Here is a 21,851-nt window from a genome sequence, read left to right as displayed (position 1 = left end):
CCACTGGCCTGCAGGACGGACCTGCCTCCCTGCTCCTTCAGCCCCACTTGGCATTTTGCAAAGACGACCTGAAACATTTAAGTAAAAGTAAGAGGTTGGAAAGCAAGACTTCTGATGTTTCTCCATGGTCTCTGTTTATTTCTCTGAAAAACTACACATGCATGAGCCCTGAGTACCTAACTTTCTTGAGGGCGGGGGGAGGATACACACGAGTGTCGTGTGGTTTTATGACACTCGGCTGGGCCCCATCGCACTGGGCAAAGGGCAGCCTGTTCCAGGGACTCAAATACGAGCCTCAGGGAGCACCGTGATGGAAAGACGGAGGGATAATGAGAAAGAACTCGCGCCTGGGAGCTTCACAGCATCACCGCCCATCCATCTTCCGTGGTGACAGCAGCTGCCCAGGCTCACTTTGCTCCTGACGGAGGTGTGCGCAAGGAGATTCCCAAGTGCGCCTGTAGGACTCAGCTGGTGGCCACGGTCCCTCCAGCCAAGGACTTTCCGGTGTCCTGGCCAGCTGTCCTGGGTGTCCTCGTGGGGACGTGTGGCCAGAACAGCCCACCTGGTGGGCGCGGTCTTTCCCAGCCTCTGTTGCCCAAGTTGGAAACAGCTGTGACGCAAAGAAATGATTCAAGGAAAAGGAGAAACATGGGTTGTGAGAACAGTTCTTGTCTGTACCCACTGCTGGTAATTATTCAAAGTGCACACAGTTCTCCTATAAAGTAAGGATATTTCACTCGAGGGCTGAAGAGTCGCTCAGAGTCTGCGACAAGTACCTCGGCTGGCAGCACACGCCTGTTCAGGTGGGCCACGCGCTTCTGGAAGTGGCGAGCGTCAAGCTGCCCTAGGAGGGCCCTCCGCTGGCCTCTCCGGAATGTTGCAGAAGCCAGAGCAGCTTGAGCCTGGACGGCTGGACACAGATTCGTGCGCGGTTGTCCCGACGCAGAGCCACTGAGGCCTGGGATGCCGCCTCCCCTCCTCCCCAAGGGTGCCATCAGACGTGCCTGGTCTGTGACCTACTCTGCAGATAGCGTCCCGCGTTCTAGGGCGCGCAGTGACCTCGTTTCCCACGCTGCGCTCTGGTCTCTGCGTGCCTTCCTGGTCTGGCTTCTGGCACCGGCAGGCTACAGTCCGGGCGGGCCTTCACGCCCTCCCTCTGCCAGAGGTCCCCCTCCCCGTCGGCTCCCGGGCGCTTTTGTGTCTGTGCTGCCCTGCCTGGCATGGCCTCATGGAGGGCAAGGAGTGCGCCCGCTCCCCAGGGTTCACCCAGGGCCAGTGTGTGCTTGGCCCCCCAGGTCAGTGCTTGCAGGTTCCGTGGAATCCAGTCACGTGGCTCCCTCAGAGTCTTAGAATCTCGCCATGGAGGGTCCTGGCTCTGCTTTTTCTGGTGCGTTTGGGAGCAAGAAGACCAACCACTGGCACAACTCAACCTCTCTAAGCGCAGGTCAGCTCACGTCAGCGTCGGGGAGAGAATGCGCAGCAGCATTCTAGAAATCTCACCCAACTGCTGGCATCCCAACAAAACCCATGTAAAAGTCTATATATTAGGGAAATACGTCGACATCGAGGAGCAAAGCCCCAGAGCCGTCTGGCAAACAGCGAACCGTCCATTCTGGTCTGAGGGCCTGTCCTGGGTGAGGGGCATGGGCTCACGCACAGCTCGCCACACCACGCCTGCCACCTGCGCGAGCATTTCTCAGACTGGCAGGCGTCGGCTCGGGGCGAGCAGAAAATTCCCAAATTGTCTCCTGTCTTTGAGAGAAAAGCCGTGTGGGGAGCAGGTATTGTTGAGGTTGGGACAGAGCTCACATCCTGGGGTCAGCAAGCGTCTCTGCTTTCCCCGGAAACTGCAGCAGCCTGGGGACCCAGGCAGGCCGCTCGGCGGGCAGACCGGCCTTTCCAGCCTTCGGTGCGGGCGCCCCCTTCAGGGGCGCGGTGTGTGCATCTTGTCTGCTTCCAATCGGACTTAAAGCTCCACCTCTTTCCAAAAAAGGCTTTGTCCCACTTACCAGGGACAGGTGATGAGAAAGTGTATTATGCACACCTGTGAGGCCGCGTGGGCGCGTAGGCCCACATGCTGACACACGGAGCCGTTGGCGGAACTTTATTTTCCTTTGTTTTCCACAGGGAAGGAAATCCAGGTGTGCCGGTCTCTGGCCTCCGAGCGGCCTGCCCGCCACCTCCCTGCATCCCAAGGTGCCCCGTAGCCCCTCTCTGGGAGGTTCTCCTCCATGTTGAGGGGGAGGGGCCCTGTGTGGACCTGCGCCTTTGGCTCCGCTCCTGGCGCTGCCCCCTACCCTGGCGGCCAGGAGGTGGCGCTGTGGAGCAGCAGGGTTGCTGGGCTGCCGCCTCCCCGGGGATCCACCCACGGTGGCCCCGCCCCCTCCCCCGCCCCTCCTCACCTCGCTCCCTGGCTCCCGGGAACCCTCAGACCCACAAGCGCGCGCGCCCTCGGGCCTCCGTAGCCCGTCCGCCCGCCCCCCAGAGCAGCGTCCTCCCTATGACCCCACGTCTCCGGAGTTCCCGTGTGTGAGGAAGAGGTCTCCAGGTGGGGGAGGGGCTGGCAGTGGTTGGTGCTTTCTTGTTGCTGCTGGGTTTTTTGGTTTTATTTTTCAGTTGTGAAACTCATGTAACATACAATGTTACCGTTTATCATGTAGGCCGTTTTTCAGTGTAAATTCAGGAGTGTTAAGCGCTTTCACTTTGTGGACCACCCATTCTCCAGGATGTTTTCATCTTGCAAAACCGGAGCTCCGTTCCCGTCAAGCGCTAACCCCCGCGTCCCGCCGCCCCAGCCCCTGGCACCCGCCGTCTGCTTTCCGTCTCCGCGAGGTGCCTGCTCCACGGACCTCCTGTGAGTGGGATCGCGCGGCGGCATCTTTCCGGGACTGGCTGACCTTACTGAGCACTGGGCCGTCAAGGGGCAGCCATGGGGGGGCCGGGCGCCCCTCCGCTCTCGGGCCGCACCACAGCCCGCTGCCTGCAGGGGCCGCGTTTCATGCGTGCGTTCGTCTGCGGGTGGACACGCGGGCTGCTTCCTGCTCTCCGGGTACCGAGTAAAGCTGTCGGGAACGTGGGGGTGCGAGTATCTCTTTGGAGCTTGAGGTTTGCCTGTCAAGAGAACGTGAAGGCCACCCAGCCTTCAGCGGGGCCCGACGGGGGAAGAAGCCACTGCCGCTGGCTTCTTCCTTGGGGAGGGTTAAGAACCTGAATGATGGCCAGAAGCCCCAGGAATGAGACCACCACCCGGCCCTGCTCACAGGGGCTGCCCCTGCGTTTGTCAAGTGCCCTTGTCGGGGTGGGGGCCGGGGACGTCCCTGCCTGAGCTTCGGGTGGCCTGGGGGTAACTTGGGCGCAGATCCGGCCGGTTTCAGGGAGTGTGACGGGCTGTCCCGCCCGCATCTCCGCGCGCTCAGCGCTACAGATGTTTTCAGGGAACGTCCAGACTTTCATTAGAAAAATGGCTACTGAGACGCTCATACCTATTATTGCGCATCCACCGAAAAGTTAGATTCTTTATCAAAGTCTTATTTCTGCCTACAGAATTCCTTGTTTGTTTTATATAGCCCTCAGGGTTCACAAAGTGTTTCAGATTTACAAGGACCAGGATGCTTGTGAGTGGTCTCAATAACACAGTTGACTGTAAATAGCGTGAGACTGGACAGAATAGAGTCTCCGTGTCTCTTTTTGTGAATTATACAGCCAATTGGATTTCACGTACCCTATTTTTCCTACTTGAAAAATTCTTCCTTCTCACTTTTCTGAATTAAAAAAAAACAAAAACAAAAACCCAGAAGGACGCGTGTGTATGCCTGTAAACACACACACAGGCGTAGCCTCACAGCTTGCGGACTTGCGTCTTCGAGCGCCTAGGAGGGCCGCTGGGTCGTCGGCCCGCCAGCAGGGTGTTTCTCCCTTTGCACCCAGGCTGTAGCGTTTTGTCTTCCACTCTGGGGCCTTCTGAGTGGTAGCAGTTGTGGCCAGGAATTCTTGCAAAAGGTAAATAAATCAAAACCATCCATTGTCCTCACTGACAGCGAGGACTCTGGGGGAGAGGCCGGACGTGGGGGGGTAACGAGAGGACGTCGCTCTACTTCTGCTAAGAAATGGAATTCCGTAATTGTATTTTATAAATATTTTCCTCTCTGGCTCGTCACCTGATTGCCTGCTTGTTCCAAGGCCTGGCATGGAAGGGGGGGGCAGAGGTGGGGAGCCCCCTTCTCAGGTGTGCCTGTGGCCCCAAATGGAAACCAATCAAGGTGCGATTTATGTTCATTAAGTGCTTGTCAAAACTGAAAAATTTTCTAATCAACAGCAATCTAGCCGCGGCCCCCTCGATGGCTGGGAGGGCCGCCTCCTCGAGCGGCTATTTGCCTGTTACAACTCTAGGCTAAAATCCGCTGATGATTACATTAGGCTAAGCTGCGAAGTAAATGAACCGTGTCTTATTTAGGTGCCGCAAGCCCCGCGCAGCCCTGCCCCGCAGGGCACTTGATAGCGCTTTATGGCTTTAAAATTAGTGTGGCTTCCCGTTTGCTGCAGGGCACTGGCTGTTCTGCCTTTGAACTCAATAAGCAAAGGCAAGGGGCCTTTTGTTTTCCCCCTTCCTCTTTCTCCCCTGCATTTCAGCAATTTTGTTTTGCATCTTTTCCAGACGGCATTTTGCAATAAAAATGTCTGACTCCCATATACATGCCTCCCCCACCAAAAAAAAAAAAAAAAAAAAAAAAAAAAAAAAAGGAGAAAAGGGAGAGAAAAAGAAAAAGTGGAAAGTGTCACAGTTTGCAGAGGAAAATTTTCTCCCTATGCTGCGAAGTGAAGAAGAGCCTCGTGGATCCCCCCACCGCCCTCCCCGATTGCTACCCCAAGTGGACCAACGCCTTTAGCTCGGGAAAGGCCCACAGAGAATCAGGGCAGCCCCATCAGTCTCGTGGCTGGACGGGCAGCGTTGGGACTAACATCTGTTGCGGTCTTGGCATTCTTTCCGGCCCTTCGTATATTATCTCAGCTAATCGGCCCAGCCACACCGTGAGGCAGGACTGCTGAGCCCTATTTCTAAAGCGGCGGGCGAGGGTACCCAGAGGATGCGGTAAGACGCCCCGCGCACACAGCTGCTGAAGGGCCGAGGTCGGACGCCCGGCGGCCACTCTGAGGCCGCGCTCGGGCCAGGGGGAAGCTGACCGTGGGTTCTGCAGGCTTAGTTCAGGAAACCAGGAAACCCTGTTAGGCGGTGGATTGACTGCTTCACCTGAGGTGAATCTGATTCTATTACTGTGAACCCCCTTGGTGGGCGGTCGCGTTAGGGAAACAGAATAACACCTAATTAAAGCAAAGCATGGTTGCGGGGCTGGAGGGGGTGGTAAACAACAAGACCCACTCAGGCCCAGTAAGGAAGCATTTAAATTTTGTGTGGGCAGAGGCTGGAGTGGGAGAGCTCCTGCCCCGCAGTGGGCCCCGCGGCAGAAGAGCAGGCCTAGCGGTCATTAGTGCTCGGGAGGACGGCTATGCCTGCTCTCCCGCTGACAGATCTGTTGCCGAGGGCTGTGCGGGCTGGCAAGGGTGTCCCAAGAAGCCCCACATCGTAAAGAGCCGCGGGCAGACCTGGTATCGTTATGGTGACCATTCCCCTACAGCCCAAACTTCCCAGACTCTCACTCCCAGCGCAGTGGTTTCAAGCCACAGCTAATTACTAAAATAGCCACCCAGCCCAGGAGGGACGCTGGCGCCCGGCGTTCCTTGCGGTGACGTGCCGCTCGCGCCTGCCTCCGGAAAGAGGTCAACGGCGGCTGAGAGGGCAGAGCCGTTTTCCTGTCCGTCACGGTCGCTCTGTATGGGCTGGCTTGGCACACGCGTGGACTATGACCGGTGATACTCGATGTAACCTAAAGTGAGAGGGATCTTCCTTGCCGTGGAAAGCTCAGCACACGAGGCCGATCCAGAGGGAGAGAATCAAGACGCAAGAGGTAGATTCCGAACTCTCTGTGGCGTTTTCTGCTGTGTTGATTTGTATTATAGCAGTCTGTCCCCCCAACCCCCCGCCCTGGGCTACTGTAGGACTTGAGCCCGGGGTTCAGGGGTCCCTGGGCTGGAAGGCTTGGCGCTGGCTGTGGGGCCGGGCTGTCCGTGGCGCACGCAGCGTGCCCACACCCCCCACGACGCCTCCCCTGCCTTCTCGCACCGCACTCCTTACCATGCCCCGCAAAGCACTCTGTAAGGAAAGCGCCGGCTCTCCGTCGGACAAGCCCTAGCCAGGTGGTCCCCATGAAGCCAGCTCCGACAGTGAGCCCGGAGCCCCACTGGCTGTCTGGGGGATGAAATGGCTCCTCCGAGAGCTTTTCCTTTGAAGCTGCCCCCTACCTGGCAGCCGTGACACTCGGTGGTCCTTTGGAGAGGAGGAGGGATTGTCATCTTTGAGAGAAGGGATCTGAAGGGACGGGGCCAGGAGACTGACCAGTGTGGCCACATTTGCACAGTGACTGAGGGTGTCGCTCTCCTGTGCCTGCAGCTGTGCCCATTGTTCATTAGTCATGAGCATTGGCCTTGACCACGTGCCTGCACTCTTGAATGGTGGTGTCGTGTTTGTCTTATGGATGAGCTTCCTTTGAAAACAGGATTGAATGGAGTTTGGGAGTAGCCGTGTGTCTAACAATGGCGCCTCTTACATCCTTTTTTTTTTTTGAGCCTAGAAGTAAGGGTTTTTAAAAATAGAACTTATACAAACTGCTGCTTCACCTCTGCACCCGGACCTTCATGAAGCGCCGTGGAACCGAGAACAAGGGGTCGCTCCTTTCTTCGAGGAGGAAACAGACAAACCTGAAGGCCAGGCCTGAGCTCTTCGCATAGGCCCCAATTGAGATTGTTATGAAAGATGCATTTTCCAGAAGAGAACCGTGAGAAGAGTGGCACGACTTACCTGGTTTTGGGGCTCCTTGATGTCTGGCTCCATGACAGCCAGCCGGCTCTCACGTCTGCGGCGCTGTGCTCAGCTGCGATGTGCTGTTCCGCTAAAAGTGTATGAAGCAGCCCTTGCCTGATGCAGATGTTTTGTTAGAAACGTAGACGGTTTTTGTTTTGTGGGGTTTTTTTATGATTTTGTTTTTTAGAGAGAGGGGAAGGGAGGGAGAAAGGGAGAGAGACATCCGTGTGCGGTTGCCTCTCGCACACCCCCTCCTGGGGACCTGGCCCTCAACGCAGGCGTGTGCCTTGACTGGGAATCAAACTGGCGACTGTTTGGTTCACAGGCCAACAAACGGTCAAGCCACATCAGGGAGGGCGAAACGTAGACATTTTTGACTAGCTATTCAGGTCCCTGTGCGTGTCCTCCTCGGACACTGCACCAGAACTCCGCATGCAACAGCCTCTGAGCTGCGGAATGCGGCGTGGCCTCTGCAGCCGCGCCCCCGCATTGTCCCTTCTCTGCTGGGGTCCCTGTGCCTGTCTCGCACTTTGAGCCATCGTCCATCCACATGTCCACCCTTCCCGAGGTGTCATGGGACCAAGGCGGGCTCGGTTCCCAGGGGTGACAGACTTCATTATGTCACAGCCAAAAAGCACATTTATCTCCCCACCAGCCTTGGCCAAAAGTCTCTAAGCATTTGTAGGTGTCGAGCCCGCGGAGGGGGAGGGCCACAGGTTTTGAAAGCTCTTGTTGCCATGGGAAAGCTCCAGTTTTATCGTTGGCCACAAATACTGTCTTCAAGAAAATACCTGTCAAACACCCAATGACTAATTGTCGAAGTCTGACAGAAAAATGGCCCAGCGGGAAGTGGCTAGTCCGCGCACCACTCCAAACAGCTGCACAAGTGCTTTTCCGCAGGTGCCGCCGGCCTCCGGGGTGGGGCGGAAACGCTCTGTGTGGACCTTCGGGTCACCTCCCGGAACACTAAGGAGAGACGTCCTCAAGGGCTGAAATTTTTTAGATCAGCTTCCATGGGGCTGGCTCCTAAGAACACTTGGAAGCGAGGTGGCTCTGGTGGTCGTTGGAGAGCGTCGCAATGGCTGTGGCTGTGGCCGCCAGGACTCGTGCCGGCGGGCCCGCAGCGCCAGTGCCCTTCACGCCTGCACCTCGCAGCAGAGCTCAGCACGGCGGAAAGGCAGGCAGTGTCTTGGAATTGTTTTTAAAACTGTGTTGAACGTGTGACCTCCCCAACCCCTGCCGATAGGGCGTCCAGGACCACAGTTCGAGGACCCCTGAGCTTGATCGTGCAAAGAGGGAAAATCCCAGTTAGGTTGACTGTGGCACAAAGACCAAAACAAATATCCATGTGTCCAAAGTTATATAAACTTGGACAAAAATATTACCCATGAGTGTAAAATACTCAATTTCCTGACACTTAGGTACAGGTAGACATCAGAACATATGGAGAAAACCTAACTGGAACAAAGATTTCCATTGTTTTTTCCACCATTTAATTATGAAAATGAAGCACCTTCACACTTTCTAGAAGTACGTGCGGCACCGGAGTGACGCCAAGTGCACCCTCTGTACTCGAGGAGGGTAGGCTTCCCAAGCACGTCTGACTTCGAGGTGCCGGCCACAGCATCCGGGCCTTTCGGTGAAGCTTTAAGACCTGGTTACCTGCTTCGGGAGCTCTGCCCACACACCGGGCAAGCCATCTCTCTCCAGACAGCCAAAGGTAACGTCCGGACGGGAGGCGGCGAGAATCAATACGGCGGGAGTATTTTTAGGGACTGTTGATGGATTGCTGTGTTTCGAGCTGAACTTCAAGAGCCAGATGCCCCAGAGCTGACTAAGATGAACTCACCATTTACTGAGAACTATACAGGCCATAGCACGTCGAGGGCCCTGGGACCCCCGAGGCAGGACATCAGCATCTTCCCCGCTGGGGAGGGCGCCTGCGTTTGTTGTTTTGTATTTTCTCAGCAGCCTCCTGCGGTGTTGCAGTGCGGACCTGGTGCCTCTCCCGCCGGAGCACGGTGGCATCCAGTTGACAACCTCCGGTCCTCATAACGCGTAACTGTGAGGCATTAGGGCAGCATTGTGCAGCAGCCAGTCAATTAATTCTCCGCGTCCAAGGGGGGGGGGCCGGGGGCACGGAGGCACTAATGACTGCACGGCCCTGGGCAGCGGCCCCGCGGAAGGCGGCGTGGAGCCCAACGCGGTGGGTCTCTGCCGGGCTCCCGCCCGCTCACCGGTGTCTCTCACTGCAGCTCATTTGCATCTGGGACATCAATTAGCATGTTTGTTGAGGCTAATTGAATGAAACTCAATCATAGCTCTTAATTGCTTGACTATGTGAAAAGAAATCACATTAATGCAGCTAATTAAGTGTACGGCAATAGATGCAACATAATTAGGAGCGAAATGCAAAAAAACAAGCGATGGCGAAGGTGCGGGGCCGGGCGCAGCGGGACCGCGGGCGGCAGCGGCGGCGGAGCATCCACACGTCCGGGCTGGACCGGTCCCTCCGCTCCAGCGCTGGCATGGAAGAAATAATCCCTGTGATGAGCATGGACAACTTGAGAAGAAAAATGCAAATAGGGTTGCAATTACTACTTTTTCAAGCTGTTGAGGGGCAGGAGATACCACCTCTGGGGGGCCTGGCTCTTGAGTGGGCCCCAGGGACTTGTTAAGTGCCGTTTAAAAGTACTTGGCTTTGAATTACCCTCAAGCCTTGTTAAAGGGTTTTTTCCCCTTTTATCTTCGATCAGCATTTTCTACCAGGACCAGGAGAAGGGTAGTATCTGTCACATTTGCATATCAAAATCGAGCTTGCTGTCTTTATTTTACCCGGGGAGGTCCCTGCCTCAGACCCAGCGCTGTACAGCCCACTTCTGAGGGACGACGGGGCTGAGTGGTTGTCGCTTTAGTTCCTCCCACACCGGCCCGGGCAGGATGAGAAGGATGAGTTCTTTCAAAAACAGGAGACTTGACGTCGCTCCTCCTGGGAGAAGCCAGAAGCCGCAGGCGCCAGTGTCCCTGCCTGCCACCTGTTCCCACAGCACCGCCTTCGCGGAGGTGCTTTGTGAAGGGCTTTCGGCGCGCAGGACGTGCCTTCTGTGAAGTTTTTACAAATCGCAGTGGCTTGAGATACGAAAATGGCCAAATTTATATTCTGAATTTTTTTTTTTTTTAACAGCTAGTTCTTGTGATGTTTCAGCGTCCAAATAACTCAGACAAGAGTAGCAGGTTCCCCGGCCTGGCCAGCGCTGCGCTGGGCAGAGAAATGTGTCCCCCGGGCGCGTCCAGATCCAGGATCAGACCCTGGGCAGGTCTCCCTGGTAACTTTAAGTGAAACGTCCTGGTTACCGCGCGCTGGAGCGCGCCTGTGGAAGGACCGCGTGCTGAGGCTTGGCCACCATCTGGTCAGCCCCGTTGCGGAGCTCATAAGCGATAAATGCTCAATTACATTCTTGTTACTGTGTTTTAATTTGTGAAGAATCGGCATTAAAGAAGAAAGTTATAGCAGGTTGATATTTTTAAAGGAGTAACTGCACGAGGAGGAATTCGTTGCTTACAAGCCTTAACTTCGGTGCTGAGACGTGGCTTTGCCCGTTGGCGGCACGTGTGAATGGGAGTAAATGGAGGGCGCTGGCGGTGGCCTTGTTAATGGCCGTGCTGTGGGGCCTGCGTTACGCGAAGGCTGCTCGCTACTTTGCTGTGCTCCTCCTCCCTGCCCCCAGCACAGTGAGCTCAGTCCGGGGTCTGCCCGCGCCTCTTCCAGCCCGCCTCGCCCTGCCATCTGATTGAAGGATAACAACTTCTTTTACATCTTCAGTCCATATCCTTTCCAAACCACCGCTCTTTCCGTAGTTGATTATGTTTGAGGGAGTTTTCCAGGCGTCTTGATTTCCATGTGAAGTCTTTGGTCTGTTCCCAGCTGGACCCAGCCGCCTCTGTGCCGAACCCACAACTCCCCAAGCCTGGCCGCGGCCCGCCCCCTTCCTCCGCAGGCAGCCTGCCCGGGGGGCATCGGGGTGACCCTCCCTGAGCCACCCTTGGGAGATGAGGTGCGCAGCTCGGCCAGCTCAGGGCAGGCATGGCTGACGCCGCCAAGGGAGGCCCCGCTCGCTCCCCCCGAAGAGCCCGCCCGCGCTCGCCCGCGCTCGCCCGCCCGCGCTCTGGTCCCTTCCCCGTTTGTCTCCTGCCCCGTGCTGCTCCTGGCCTCGGCTCCTTGAGCTGCTGTTCCGCGTGAAGAATTGGCCGTTGGAGGTCTGGCCTCAGGAAGTCACCGGGGACCCTGGAGCTTTGCTCCCCCGGGCCGGTGCTGGGTGGACCTTCCAGGGCTCTGTACTCTCCACAGGAACGCCTTCCCCAAGTCCGCGCCCTCGTGTGACTCGGTTTCCTGTCCTGCCCTCCTCCCTCCGTCAAGAACCCGTCCACCCTCCCCGGAGCCTGGGCTCCTGGGCAGCCCCACCTCCAACTGCTTGGGTTGTGGGGTGAGGTGTCCCCTGTGGACCCTGAGGCTGCCCCCCGCCAACCATGGCAGACAGGGGGCAGCTCTTCCACACTCTGCCCCAAGGCCTCATGTTCAGGCTCCTTCCCCCGTGTTGGAAGCACATACTTTGGGATTCTTTTTGTATCATTCCCATCAGCAACGTCCATCAAGAACCCAATGACAGCTTCCCGGCCCTTTTGGCCACCGGAACCGTGACGCTCAAAGCGTCCTGTACCTCAAACACCCACCCCCTTCTTCCCGGAGCCGTTCCGGTCCCTCTTGGCTTCCTGCCCGCTCCGGGCCCCCGAAGTGTCCTCGAGCCTCCTCGGCTGACTTCCCTCCTCCCACAAGCTGGGGCTCCACGGGGGCACTTGGCCTCTAGAACTTACGTAGTTCTCTGCATCGGTTGGCCGCGAGTTGGCAGTTGTAAGCAAACAGCCCACTTTCCAGCCGCCCTGGGTCCCTTGCAACCCGCAAGGCAGCGTATTGGTAGTTCTTTAAAAACGATGCTGACCTGAACTTAATTGCTTATACTAAACACAAATTAATGGGATGTCCTTTTTTTTTTTCCCCCCTGAAAGGCACCCACCAAGATTCTGCAAGGACAGAATCTGTTTGTTTCATTTCCGCTTACATTTGAAATGTTACTTACCCAGGAGTGGTTTAGGTTAGAATGTGTCCATTCCTGGTGTGCAGTGTTGATTGACATGTCTACAGAGACCAGGGGCAAGTCTACTCCCTGAGTTTCCCTGCACTTCCCTGATACACCTGCTGGTCCTTCCCCTCCGCCGTGGAGAGAACAGCAGGGCACTCGTGGGCGGACAGGGAGCCATGTGGAGACATCGAACACTTGAGCGCCACACAGGGCACCTCCCTTTTTAACCCCTCACTATCCGTGATCTTCCCGGTGTTTAAACACCGCACCAGCAAGGCCTGGCCCTGCTCCCCGGTCCTGCAGGAGAGGCTTGACTGCTGCTGAGGGCCCTCGCCCACACTCCTTCCAGGCAGCTGCAGCCCGATCTTGACAGTACAGACACCGCGGTCTGAGACGCAGCGGTCGTGCCAAACCGTTCCTGCCCCCTGCTCAGTGGGCGTGGATGCGCAGCTTCGGGGAAGAGCCCAGCTCCCCAGTGTGCCGGCCAGTAAGCGGTGGTTCAAGCAAGGCCACTTCTGTCCCTGCTTGTTTTCTCCAGCTGGTCCTCGTCCCCTGGGGTGGCGACATCTATCTGGTCTCCTTGTCTCACCAGGGCCTGGACTGGCGCGGGACTCGGAGGCCGGGCTCAGGTGGCAATAGAACGGTGACGTCGCTGTGCTAGGTCAAGGCCTCGCTGTTTCCGCAGCGCTGGCCCCGGGGGCGGGGGGGGGGGCGTGGGATTGCAGTGCCTGGTGCCTAGAAGAGCGTCTCGTCCCGGGTGCCGAAAAGCCTGCCTTTAACTTCTCTTGGGTGTTTAACGTTTGCGCAGGATTACATGCAGAACGTGCACGGCAAAGAGATCGACCTCCTGAGAACCACTGTGAAAGTCCCCGGGAAGAGGCCGCCCCGAGCCACGTCGGCCTGCGCGCCTGCCTCCAGCCCCAAAGCCAACGGCCTGTCCAAGGGCATGAGCAGCTTACACATCTCGCCGAACTCCGGTAAGCTCACGGCAGGCGTGCCCGAGCGCCCTGGGCGGCGGCCGGAGGCCCTGGCTGGGGCTCACGGGGGCGGTGACCGTTGCACTGTGGACGGAGGCTCAGGGGCCTCATCTCTTCCTCTGATCCCTCCCTGCACGCTGTGGCCTCTGTGACTGCCAGCTCGCTGGCCGGAGTGGCACCCTCAGTCCCCGCTGCACAGACAGACTACGGGGCTGCCCGGGCCGGGTGGCTGCAGGCGCGGCGTTCCGCCTGCGGGAGGGCACACGTGGCAGCGCTGCCCGAGCGTCGAGGCTGCATGCTCACTGGCTTGTACGGGCCAAGCGCGTAAAAGCGAAGAGGCCGTTTGGAGCAAGGTTTAAAGGAAACCGTTGGGCCGCGTAAGGTTTAAACCCTCTCAGCCCTCTGTCGCAACCGTGAGGTGGTTCTCTACCACAGCGTTGGTTTCCTTGGCTCGCTCTTAAGGGAGAATTTGCTTTTTAATGCAGTGCCAGAGAAAGTCAGTATTTTCTCATAAGTCGAGGTGTTAGGAAGTTCCTGGCTCTTGCAAGCTGTTCGGACGTCACGGCTCAGTTTGGGCTGAGAGTCCTCACCGGTGTCGACGCTCTGGCTGCAAGGTTCCATGGGGAGGGGTGCGCTGCTCGGGGGCCCCCCCTCATCCTCCAGCCGCAGCGGCATGGGCAGCCTCTCTGCATCCGCCTGCGTCCCGCCGGAAGCCCCTTTCTTCTCTCCGCCCTCTCCAGTCTCCTCAGGATAAACTTCTGCTGGGCCGTGGCTTCTGCCTGTGTCTCTGCCTCTTGAAGAGCCGCCTCCCCCTTTCTGGAATGAGAAGTGCTCTGAAAGGGCGGGGCGGGGGCTGACCCCGCCGGTCTGCAGCTTGCGCAGCACTGACTGGTGAAAGCGGGGCCGTGAAAAGGAGCGAGGGTTTGGGGCCCGTGAGCTGGGGCTCTGCCGCCTAATGCCAGGGGGACTCGGGCAGGTCGCTGCCCGTGCATCACCTCCCAACTGGGCTGACCTGGTCTGGTCTGAGCCTGTCACCGATGTGTTGGCAGAAGAGGTGACGTGCAAAAGTGCCAGGAAACTCCTAAAGTCCTACACAGATGTCAGCAGTTACTACTCATCAAAGTAAATGGGGACTTTCTGCTCACAGAGACATCGGTTCATTCCAGAAAGGGGACAGACGCTTGTTTGGCCTGGGCTCATATGACCTGCCGGCCCCCCGCCAAAGACACATGTGACGTTTCCCTTTCCAGGATGACGCGCTAAGGCGGTGGGATAGGAAGAGAGGAAAGAAGTGCCGGAGAGAAAACTAACTGTGGTGAATACAAAGCCAATGCCTATGTTACTTTGTACTTATTTACTCGGGAATGTTTACTGAGCACGGAGTCTAGGCCAGGAATTGGGCGCAGGGAGGAGTCCTGAGCTCTAGAACGTGTGGGCAACACGTCTGACCAGCTGGCTTCCGCTTCTCCTCCTAACCCATCTCGTCACATCTGCTCCCTTATTTATTCAAGTCAGGAAACGGGGACGGAGTTTTGAGAGAGAGAGAGAGAGAGAGAGAGAGAGAGAGTGTGAGTGTGTGTGTGCGCGCGTGCATGCGCGGCACGGGCCTGGGCCCCGGGTACACGGGAACAAGAGGTGATCCCTGGCCTCCAGCATCACACCCTCTGGCAGGGAAGGGACGAGTAGACAAACCAGTGTGGCAGCTCGAGGGTGGGGCCGTCTGGGCACGGAGACCACGTGGCCCCTGTCACGTCCCATGGGGTCGGCCAGGTCCCAGGCCCCCGCCGAGGGACAGGGCTTGTGTCCGTCGTCTGTCGGCCATTCTCTTTCGACTCCTGCTGTCGGGCGAATGGCGGGTGTGGGGCGCAGCCGAAACCCCTCCCCCGGGTCGCGCCCTCAGTCTGGCACAGCGCCTTCTCTGCCCTGAGTCAGATCCCTCCCCACGCAGGGGGCTGCCCGGTTCTCCCTCTTCTCTGGCTCGCGTGGGCGTGGGGGTGGGTCGTCCACAGGAGCAGGTACCACTTGAGGGGACCCAGTGCCTCCTGGTCGCTGTGGCGGTGCAGGGACATGGCCCCCTCGGCTAAGCGTGCGGGTGATGTCATCGGCTGGTGTCCGGGAAGGGCAGCCCTCCCTTCTATTGCTCAGAGAGTGTTCTCGCACGCGACAAGTTCCAACACGGCAAATTAGAAGTAAATTCATGTTATTTTTAAGGGATGGACTTTAGCTAAAAGTAGGTGTTAGTTATTTTTGTTATTTGAGAGCTGTTTGCCAAAGAACTAACACAGGGCTGACCCTGCTCCTTCCCTCCCGCTCGTGCATACCCCACGGCTCTGCTGGAGACCCGGGTTAACGGCGAGGGGCTGGTGCTTTCTGTGTTTGCTTTGCTTTCACTCACTCTCTTCTCTTGGTGCTTAGATCGCTTAGTGCCTCTCCTTCCAGGAACTTTCCATTCACATAGACCCGGTACATGCACGTACCTAAATCTTTCTGCGTGACACTTATTATTGTCTTAAAAGTGCATACGTGAAATGGCTCCGTCCCTGGGTATGAACATTTATAAGACTCTTGATCCAAGAGTATACTTTGCATTTCATTATCATGTCTCTGAATGCAGATACTGATCAAGAAGTCACATAGAGGCACCACTCACTAGAACGTACCCGGTGATGAGTTGAGCGCGGCAGCAGCGGTCCCAGCGCAGGGACCGGCACATTTCATCATCTCGCGCTCAGCGTCCAGCAGCCTTCAAAAGGCAGAGAAAATGTTAAGACTCACATGTAGGATCAAGCGACCAAAGATTACATTTGGGGGTGCAGAGGAATTTAAAATATAGATGTACTATACGTTTTCTTAAATATAGTTAAAGCGTTTTATCCGTGTAGCATTTTTTAAGACTCTTGATCCGTATTACCAGCTGAATGTCTAGAATTCTAGAATGTTTTGTGCACAATAGTCCTCCCTCCATGAAGGGAGTGCCCTTTGACCGCCCCTCACACACACTTGATGGCGTTTCTATTTGAGCATCATTTTTGGACTCTGTGCTCATCCAGTAAGGAATTAAAAATACCGCATGCTTTGTTTACTTGGGTTTCCTCAGTTAGCAGTGAGGCTGAACATCACGCGTGTTCACTGGTCGTACACGTTACTTGTGTTACAGTTTGAAGGCGTCCTTTGCCCACCTCTTGCTCCAGGTACCTGTTTTTCCTTATTGAAGGGTAAGAACTCTTTGTGTATTGGGGATATTATCAACACTTTATAACTTACTTTGCAGGTATTTCCCCAATTTCTTATTCCGTTTTTTATGCCATATGGTCTTATTTTCATATAGCGTTTTTTCCCCTTTAATATATAATCAAATTATGTTTTTTACTTCTGTGATTCCTACTTGAGACATCTAGAAAGCCTTTAATAGTCTTGAAATCAGATAATTCATATATAAGTATTCCTGAGTTTTACCATTTTATTTTTTTCTTTTTTAGACAATTCTAACTTTTTATTATGAAAGTTTTCAAACATTCTGAAGAGTTGAAATAATAGTATAATGAACGACTCTATACCCTCCAGATGTTTGTCGTTTTTGTTCTTTTTTTTTTTTAACCCGCCAATCCACCTTTGATTTGTTTGAGTCTATTTTATGCTGTAGGACAGCTAATTAAACTTAACTCAAATAGGTAACTAATTGTCCTCTGTTGAATGTTTCCTTTCCCTGTTGGTTCTGTTGGTTCCCTTTATTGTACAACAAACGCATTAAATCAGCCGTGTTTCTGGGCTCAGGAGTCCGTGCCGCTGACCTGCTAGGTCTGCTCTGCCTGCGTTGTCCAACCCGATGTGCACTCACCGCTGTCTTCGGTTGTGACTTCATTTCTGTCCGGTGGCATGGCACGGCTCCATGTTCCTGCCTGACCCTCCAGGTGTTCGTGGCCGTGGCCACACTCATGCTCTTCCCAGTAAACTGCAGAGTATCTGTGAAATCTTCTCCTTCCCCTAAAAATAACCTCACGCGCCTGCCATTGTCCCTGCTTCTGCCCTGTCAGTGGTGAGAGGAGTTTCCTCTCATGGGAAACAATTCTTTCCCATTTTACTCAAATTTATTTTATATCGCTTAGCCAAGTTGCCCACTTTTCTTCACTTGGCTCCTGCAGATGTCTTGTTAATATATTGCGTTAGTTTATAATCTTTGGTGAATTGTGGCACTAATTTTGCAGGGGTAGGGGATACATTAATTACGCCCTCTAACTGGTAAGACATAAGCAGACTCCTGATTTCCCTGTGTTTCCTGTCTGGCCGCCTCGCTGAGCCCATGAGCCGGAGGGGCCGTTGCACTTGCCCCGACTTTCTAGGGCACAGTCGTGTGCATTCCACGGTCCAGGTGCTACAGTGCCTGCCTCTGCGTCAGTGGTGACTTTCGGTGTCCGCTAGCCATTTGGATGATGTGGCCTCTCCCTGTTTTGCCTCCTGTCCCTTTCCTTGCTCGCTGAGTCAGCTGCATGCCCAGGCCTGGTTCGTGCCATGGAGATTCGGGGGGCTGATGCTCGAGTGGGGGTGGGGTCAAGATAAATAGGCAGATGAGCCCCCTGAAGCTGGCAGTGGGTGCGAAGCGGGCAGAGGGCGCCCTTGGGCTGAACGCCCGGGTCGGGGGCGGGGCCTCTGTTGTCATGCACCGCAGGTGGTCAGCCAGGTTTGGAAGGCTGACTGCCTTCGGTACAAGAAAACGCTGGGGGCCCGGCGGCCTGAAGGTCCGCCTTGGGCTTGGGGAAAGGAGGGAAACCCGCTGTCAAAGTAGCAGCTGAATCTTGATGACCCCGGGCTGCCTCGCCTACCGATACCCGAGCCCAGTCTCCTGTTGCGGGGGATCGCACGTGACCCAGAGCAGAAATGTGGCCGTGACGGTGAAGTCCGCGATGCAGCCCGAGCCCCAGTGGGCAGCTGTGGCCACAGGCAGAGCAGCGGAGGGTGCATTCGAGTGGGGCCACCGGTGCGTCCCTGCCGCCCCCCCCCCACCGACACTGCCGAGAAAGTAGCAACATCCCGGGCAGGCAGGGCCTCCTGATGTGGACGCTGAAGCCTGAAAGAAAGGGAGGTGGACCAGGAAGCCCAGGCCTCTGTGCGGTCACAGAGGAGGACAGCCAGATGGCGAGGGGAGGCGGCTCTGACCGGGAGGGCCGTGGCTGGCGCACTCCAGGCTGCGCTGCCCCCGGACCCCCACGCATCGGCCCTGCCCGCCAGTCAGCGTGGGCCGCGCACCTGGGCCGGGGCCACAGAGAAAACCCCTCCTGCCGCCTGAAGGGCCCACGTCCCCTCACTCGCCACCGCGAACGAATGACACAGGCGTTTCTGCAAACTGTGACAGTCAACGTGGAAAGGACTGCAATGGACAGGAGGACAGCTGGCCCAAGAAGAGATAATTTGGCAAAAGAGAATTTAAGAGGCAGTTCTAACTACTATCATCAGAAAGGTTTAAGAGGTTAGTAACCGTATCCGTAAAATGAAACAAGCAAAAGATTGAAAACCAATGTTATTGAACATTAAAGAAAAAAAGTTGCTAAAGAGATTTAATAACATGACTAAAGATACTGTTGGTTAAAAAAATATATATATGCTGGAGATGAGGAAGCACATGCAGGTGTCTTCCCATCCGAAGACTCAGGTGTGGTGATGGATGGGAGGGGGAGCTCGGTAAATGCAGGGAAAACCCTAGAAAGCATCCGAGATAGGAGAGCGAGGTTGCCTACAAGGCAAGAGGCTGCTCGTGGCGGGTGGACTCCTGAGACCACCACCATGTGCTGAAAGATAAGGGAAGAACCCCCTTCACAGGATAAGTAATTTCGAACCTCGAAGCCTCTGCCATGCCCAAGTGTTATCAATCAAGTGTAAAGGTAAAAAAGAAAAGACATTTTTAGATGGCATTCAGAGATACAGAGCATTTCCTTCTCAGTGAGTTTTTGAGAAAATGACTTCAGCATCTACTCCAGCAAAACGGGAACAGGAGGAGGAATCCCGAAGATATTTACTCAGGCCTGTTTAGTTGCTCCTCCTCCTCCTCCACCACACCTTCCCCGTCCTCCAGGGTCACTCGCCCAGGATGCCCGTGGCAGCACCTGCTGTCTCTGCTCCTTTGGCGCAGAACCGACAGAGCCTTTCTAATGGGAGTCCCTCCGAAGGCACACTTTAGAGAGTTCACCCAACTGGAATTTCAGCTGCGCTTCCAGAGAAGGCAGCCTGACAAGCGTCTTTGGCCAGGCTGCTTTGGTCACTGGAATCTAGAGCCACGTGTGACAGGAGGCAATTATTCTGACGTTTAAGTAGAGAGCAGGAAAACGTAATGACCTGAAGTATAGGGGCTTGGGAGTCAGAAACACTAAATAGACTCCCCCTCCCCCATGTTCAGACCTTGTGCGGTTGTCTCCCTAAACTCGCCTTCCTCACCTCTAAGATGGGAGAGCGGTGCCTGCGTCGGTTCCCCGGGGGACGGCACGCTGCCCGCCCGCCGTTCCGAAGCCGGGCGCAGCGGGAGTGAGTCTCCAGGGTCGTCTCAGGGGCCGTCTTCACAGCGTGCTCATCACTGATGAAGACAAGGAAGCAGAGGGGAGAAACTGGTTTTGAAGTAATTTTTTTCCATGCCCTAAAGTTCATTCATGAAGCCTTTGAGCAGACACGGCGGGGCAGGCCTGAAGCCTGTGCCACGCAGCACGCGGGCGCGTGCACACCACCACCCCCACCTCCCCCGCCCCGAGGGCGGCGCGCAGGGCCCTGCCAGGGCGCGCCGCTCCGGTTGTGTGCGCCCCATCTCTGTTTCCGCGCTTCTCTGTAACTCCTGATTGCAACATTTTCTCTGAGATGACGGATATCTCCTTGTCCCTAAAGTGGGTCTTTGTTGGTTATTTGCAACTGTGACTATGTTTTTATCCTGACCAGATGGATACTTAGACCTTTGTCACAGGAAACCTTTTTCTCCTCCCCCCATCTCCCCCACTTCAGGCCCCCAGTGGTTTCAAAACACTAAAGCCGGGCTGGGGGCGGGGGGCGGGGGTTGAGGCTGCTGTGGCCGGGGCGGGGGGGGGGGGGGGCGGGGATCTCGGTGTGTTTTGAGTATTGAACCGCCGTTGACATCTAAAGTCTCAACCATGCTGTTTTCCTCTACACTTCAGTAATCAGGACATCCAGCAAACCCATAAAAAACCAAACTAATAGCATGAATATTCAGTGACCTAGAATACTAATTATTGTCATGAATATTAATGCGATCGGACTTGCTTTTTCCTCTCCTCTTTCTCTCCCGTCCTCTCTCTCTCCCTCGCTCCCTCTCTCCTTTTTCCCACTTAGCCGGCTCTAAAGACGGGTCATAATGAGAGCATTTAAGAGGGAGCGCGCTCCGCCGTGACAGGGACTGGGTAATAAGGAGAGCTTGATTAACGCGGCGCACTTGGGGGAGAGATGAGAGGCTTCACGTGGGCCTGTTCGGGGGAGGCAATGAGACACCGGCGGCTCTGTTGCTGCTCCCGGAGATTAATGAGGCCTAAGAGTGCATTAGGAACAGTGACAAAGGTTTCATCTAATGGGCTCAGTCATTTTTCCTTTGAGTGACAGACGCACAGAAGTAATTGGCTGTGCAGAATGGCAGCTCATTGGCGGTACTTAAGGATACATTATCCCCGTTGTGTGGCCCGCAGAGGCTGTTTATCAAAACTGCTCACACTGCAGACGCCGCGTCGCTAAGCTGCTGTTACAGTGGTAATAGCTATTAAAAAAAAAAAAAAAAAAAAACAACGCAGCCTCCAAACTAGATCCGTGGTTGTCTCACAGAAACAAAGTTTTTCTTTGTTTAGTTTCAAATGGTCTAGAAAACATTTTAATAACTCCGGAGTCGGTTCCGTGTACGAGCTGCGCTGAGCGTGTCCCCATGTGGCTCCCGGTGTGTCGAGTTGCGCGCCGCCCGTTAGAACCTCGGGGCCTGGCCCCTCGCCCCGTTTCGGCCCTGACTGCTCCTCCGCTTCCCACTCTGGGGGCTTTGTTTACAGCGCCGAGTCCTCCGTGCTTTCCTCGCAGCTCGGTAGAACCCTGAGGAAGGAGAGCTTGCTTGGTTGTGAATTATTTTGCTGGAAAATAATCCAAAAATCAGTGTCATGCGATGGTCCTCAGCTTCCAAAAACCAGGCTTTATTGGAGTAGGTTTTGATGGCTGGCTGGTCAATAAGTTTTTATTCCAGTAAGTTTTATTTTTCCCTTAGACTAAAGTTTCAGGAGGTTGGCTACAGCTCCTGAAGATGCGCCGCATCTCCAGCTTTTATGAGCAATGCATCCCTATTGTTAGTTATTTCTGCGCGCACATCTCTCCCACGGAGAGTTAGGCAAATGTGTGTTGTGTGGTTTTCACCGTTAAGTCGGGAGCTCTTGGGGGGCATGGGCCACGCTTTCTCTTTCTTTGTTCCCCTCTCCTACTTTTGTGACCCAGCAATTAGTTTTCCATTCGGTAAATAACAGCGTCCCTGCCAGGAGCGGTGCGGGCGGTGGAGACTGAGGCCGAGGATTGTGTGCTGTCTCTCGCAGCCCAGTCCCTCCGTGGTCGCGTTCTCCGGTCAAGGTCTTTGGGGCACCGTCACGTCTAAACCAGAATCCCACGTTCCCGTCTAAGGACGCCTTCAAGTATTTGAACTCTGTAGGGAGTGTTCTTTGCCGGAAGAACTGACAAAGGCCACTTGATCCTTGCTGATTTCAGTTAAACACACAAGACGGGTGTCAGAGACCGAGCTGTGCGCCCCTGTGAGAACAGAGGTCCCTATAAGTCAATAAAATTGCTTTAGAAACTGTGTTTTCCTCTCAA

General features: G+C 55.5%; 1 protein-coding gene across 4 annotated transcripts in view; it reads left to right on the top strand.

Moving 5' to 3' along the window:
- AGAP1 (ArfGAP with GTPase domain, ankyrin repeat and PH domain 1) overlaps positions 1-21,851 on the top strand; it is a 415,191-nt gene that overhangs the window by 259,230 nt on the left and 134,110 nt on the right. For all 4 annotated transcript variants that reach the window (XM_054571257.1, XM_054571253.1, XM_054571255.1 and 1 more), the window contains one exon: positions 12,863-13,031. In XM_054571257.1, the coding sequence (XP_054427232.1) occupies positions 12,863-13,031 (169 nt within the window). The remainder of the gene's footprint in view (positions 1-12,862; positions 13,032-21,851) is intronic.

This window comes from Pteronotus mesoamericanus, unplaced genomic scaffold (assembly GCF_021234165.1).
Source record: "Pteronotus mesoamericanus isolate MK-2021 breed Mesoamerican mustached bat unplaced genomic scaffold, CSHL_Meso_final contig_1018, whole genome shotgun sequence".
Classification (NCBI taxonomy): domain Eukaryota; kingdom Metazoa; phylum Chordata; class Mammalia; order Chiroptera; family Mormoopidae; genus Pteronotus; species Pteronotus mesoamericanus.
This window is presented reverse-complemented; position numbering and strand designations above follow the sequence as displayed.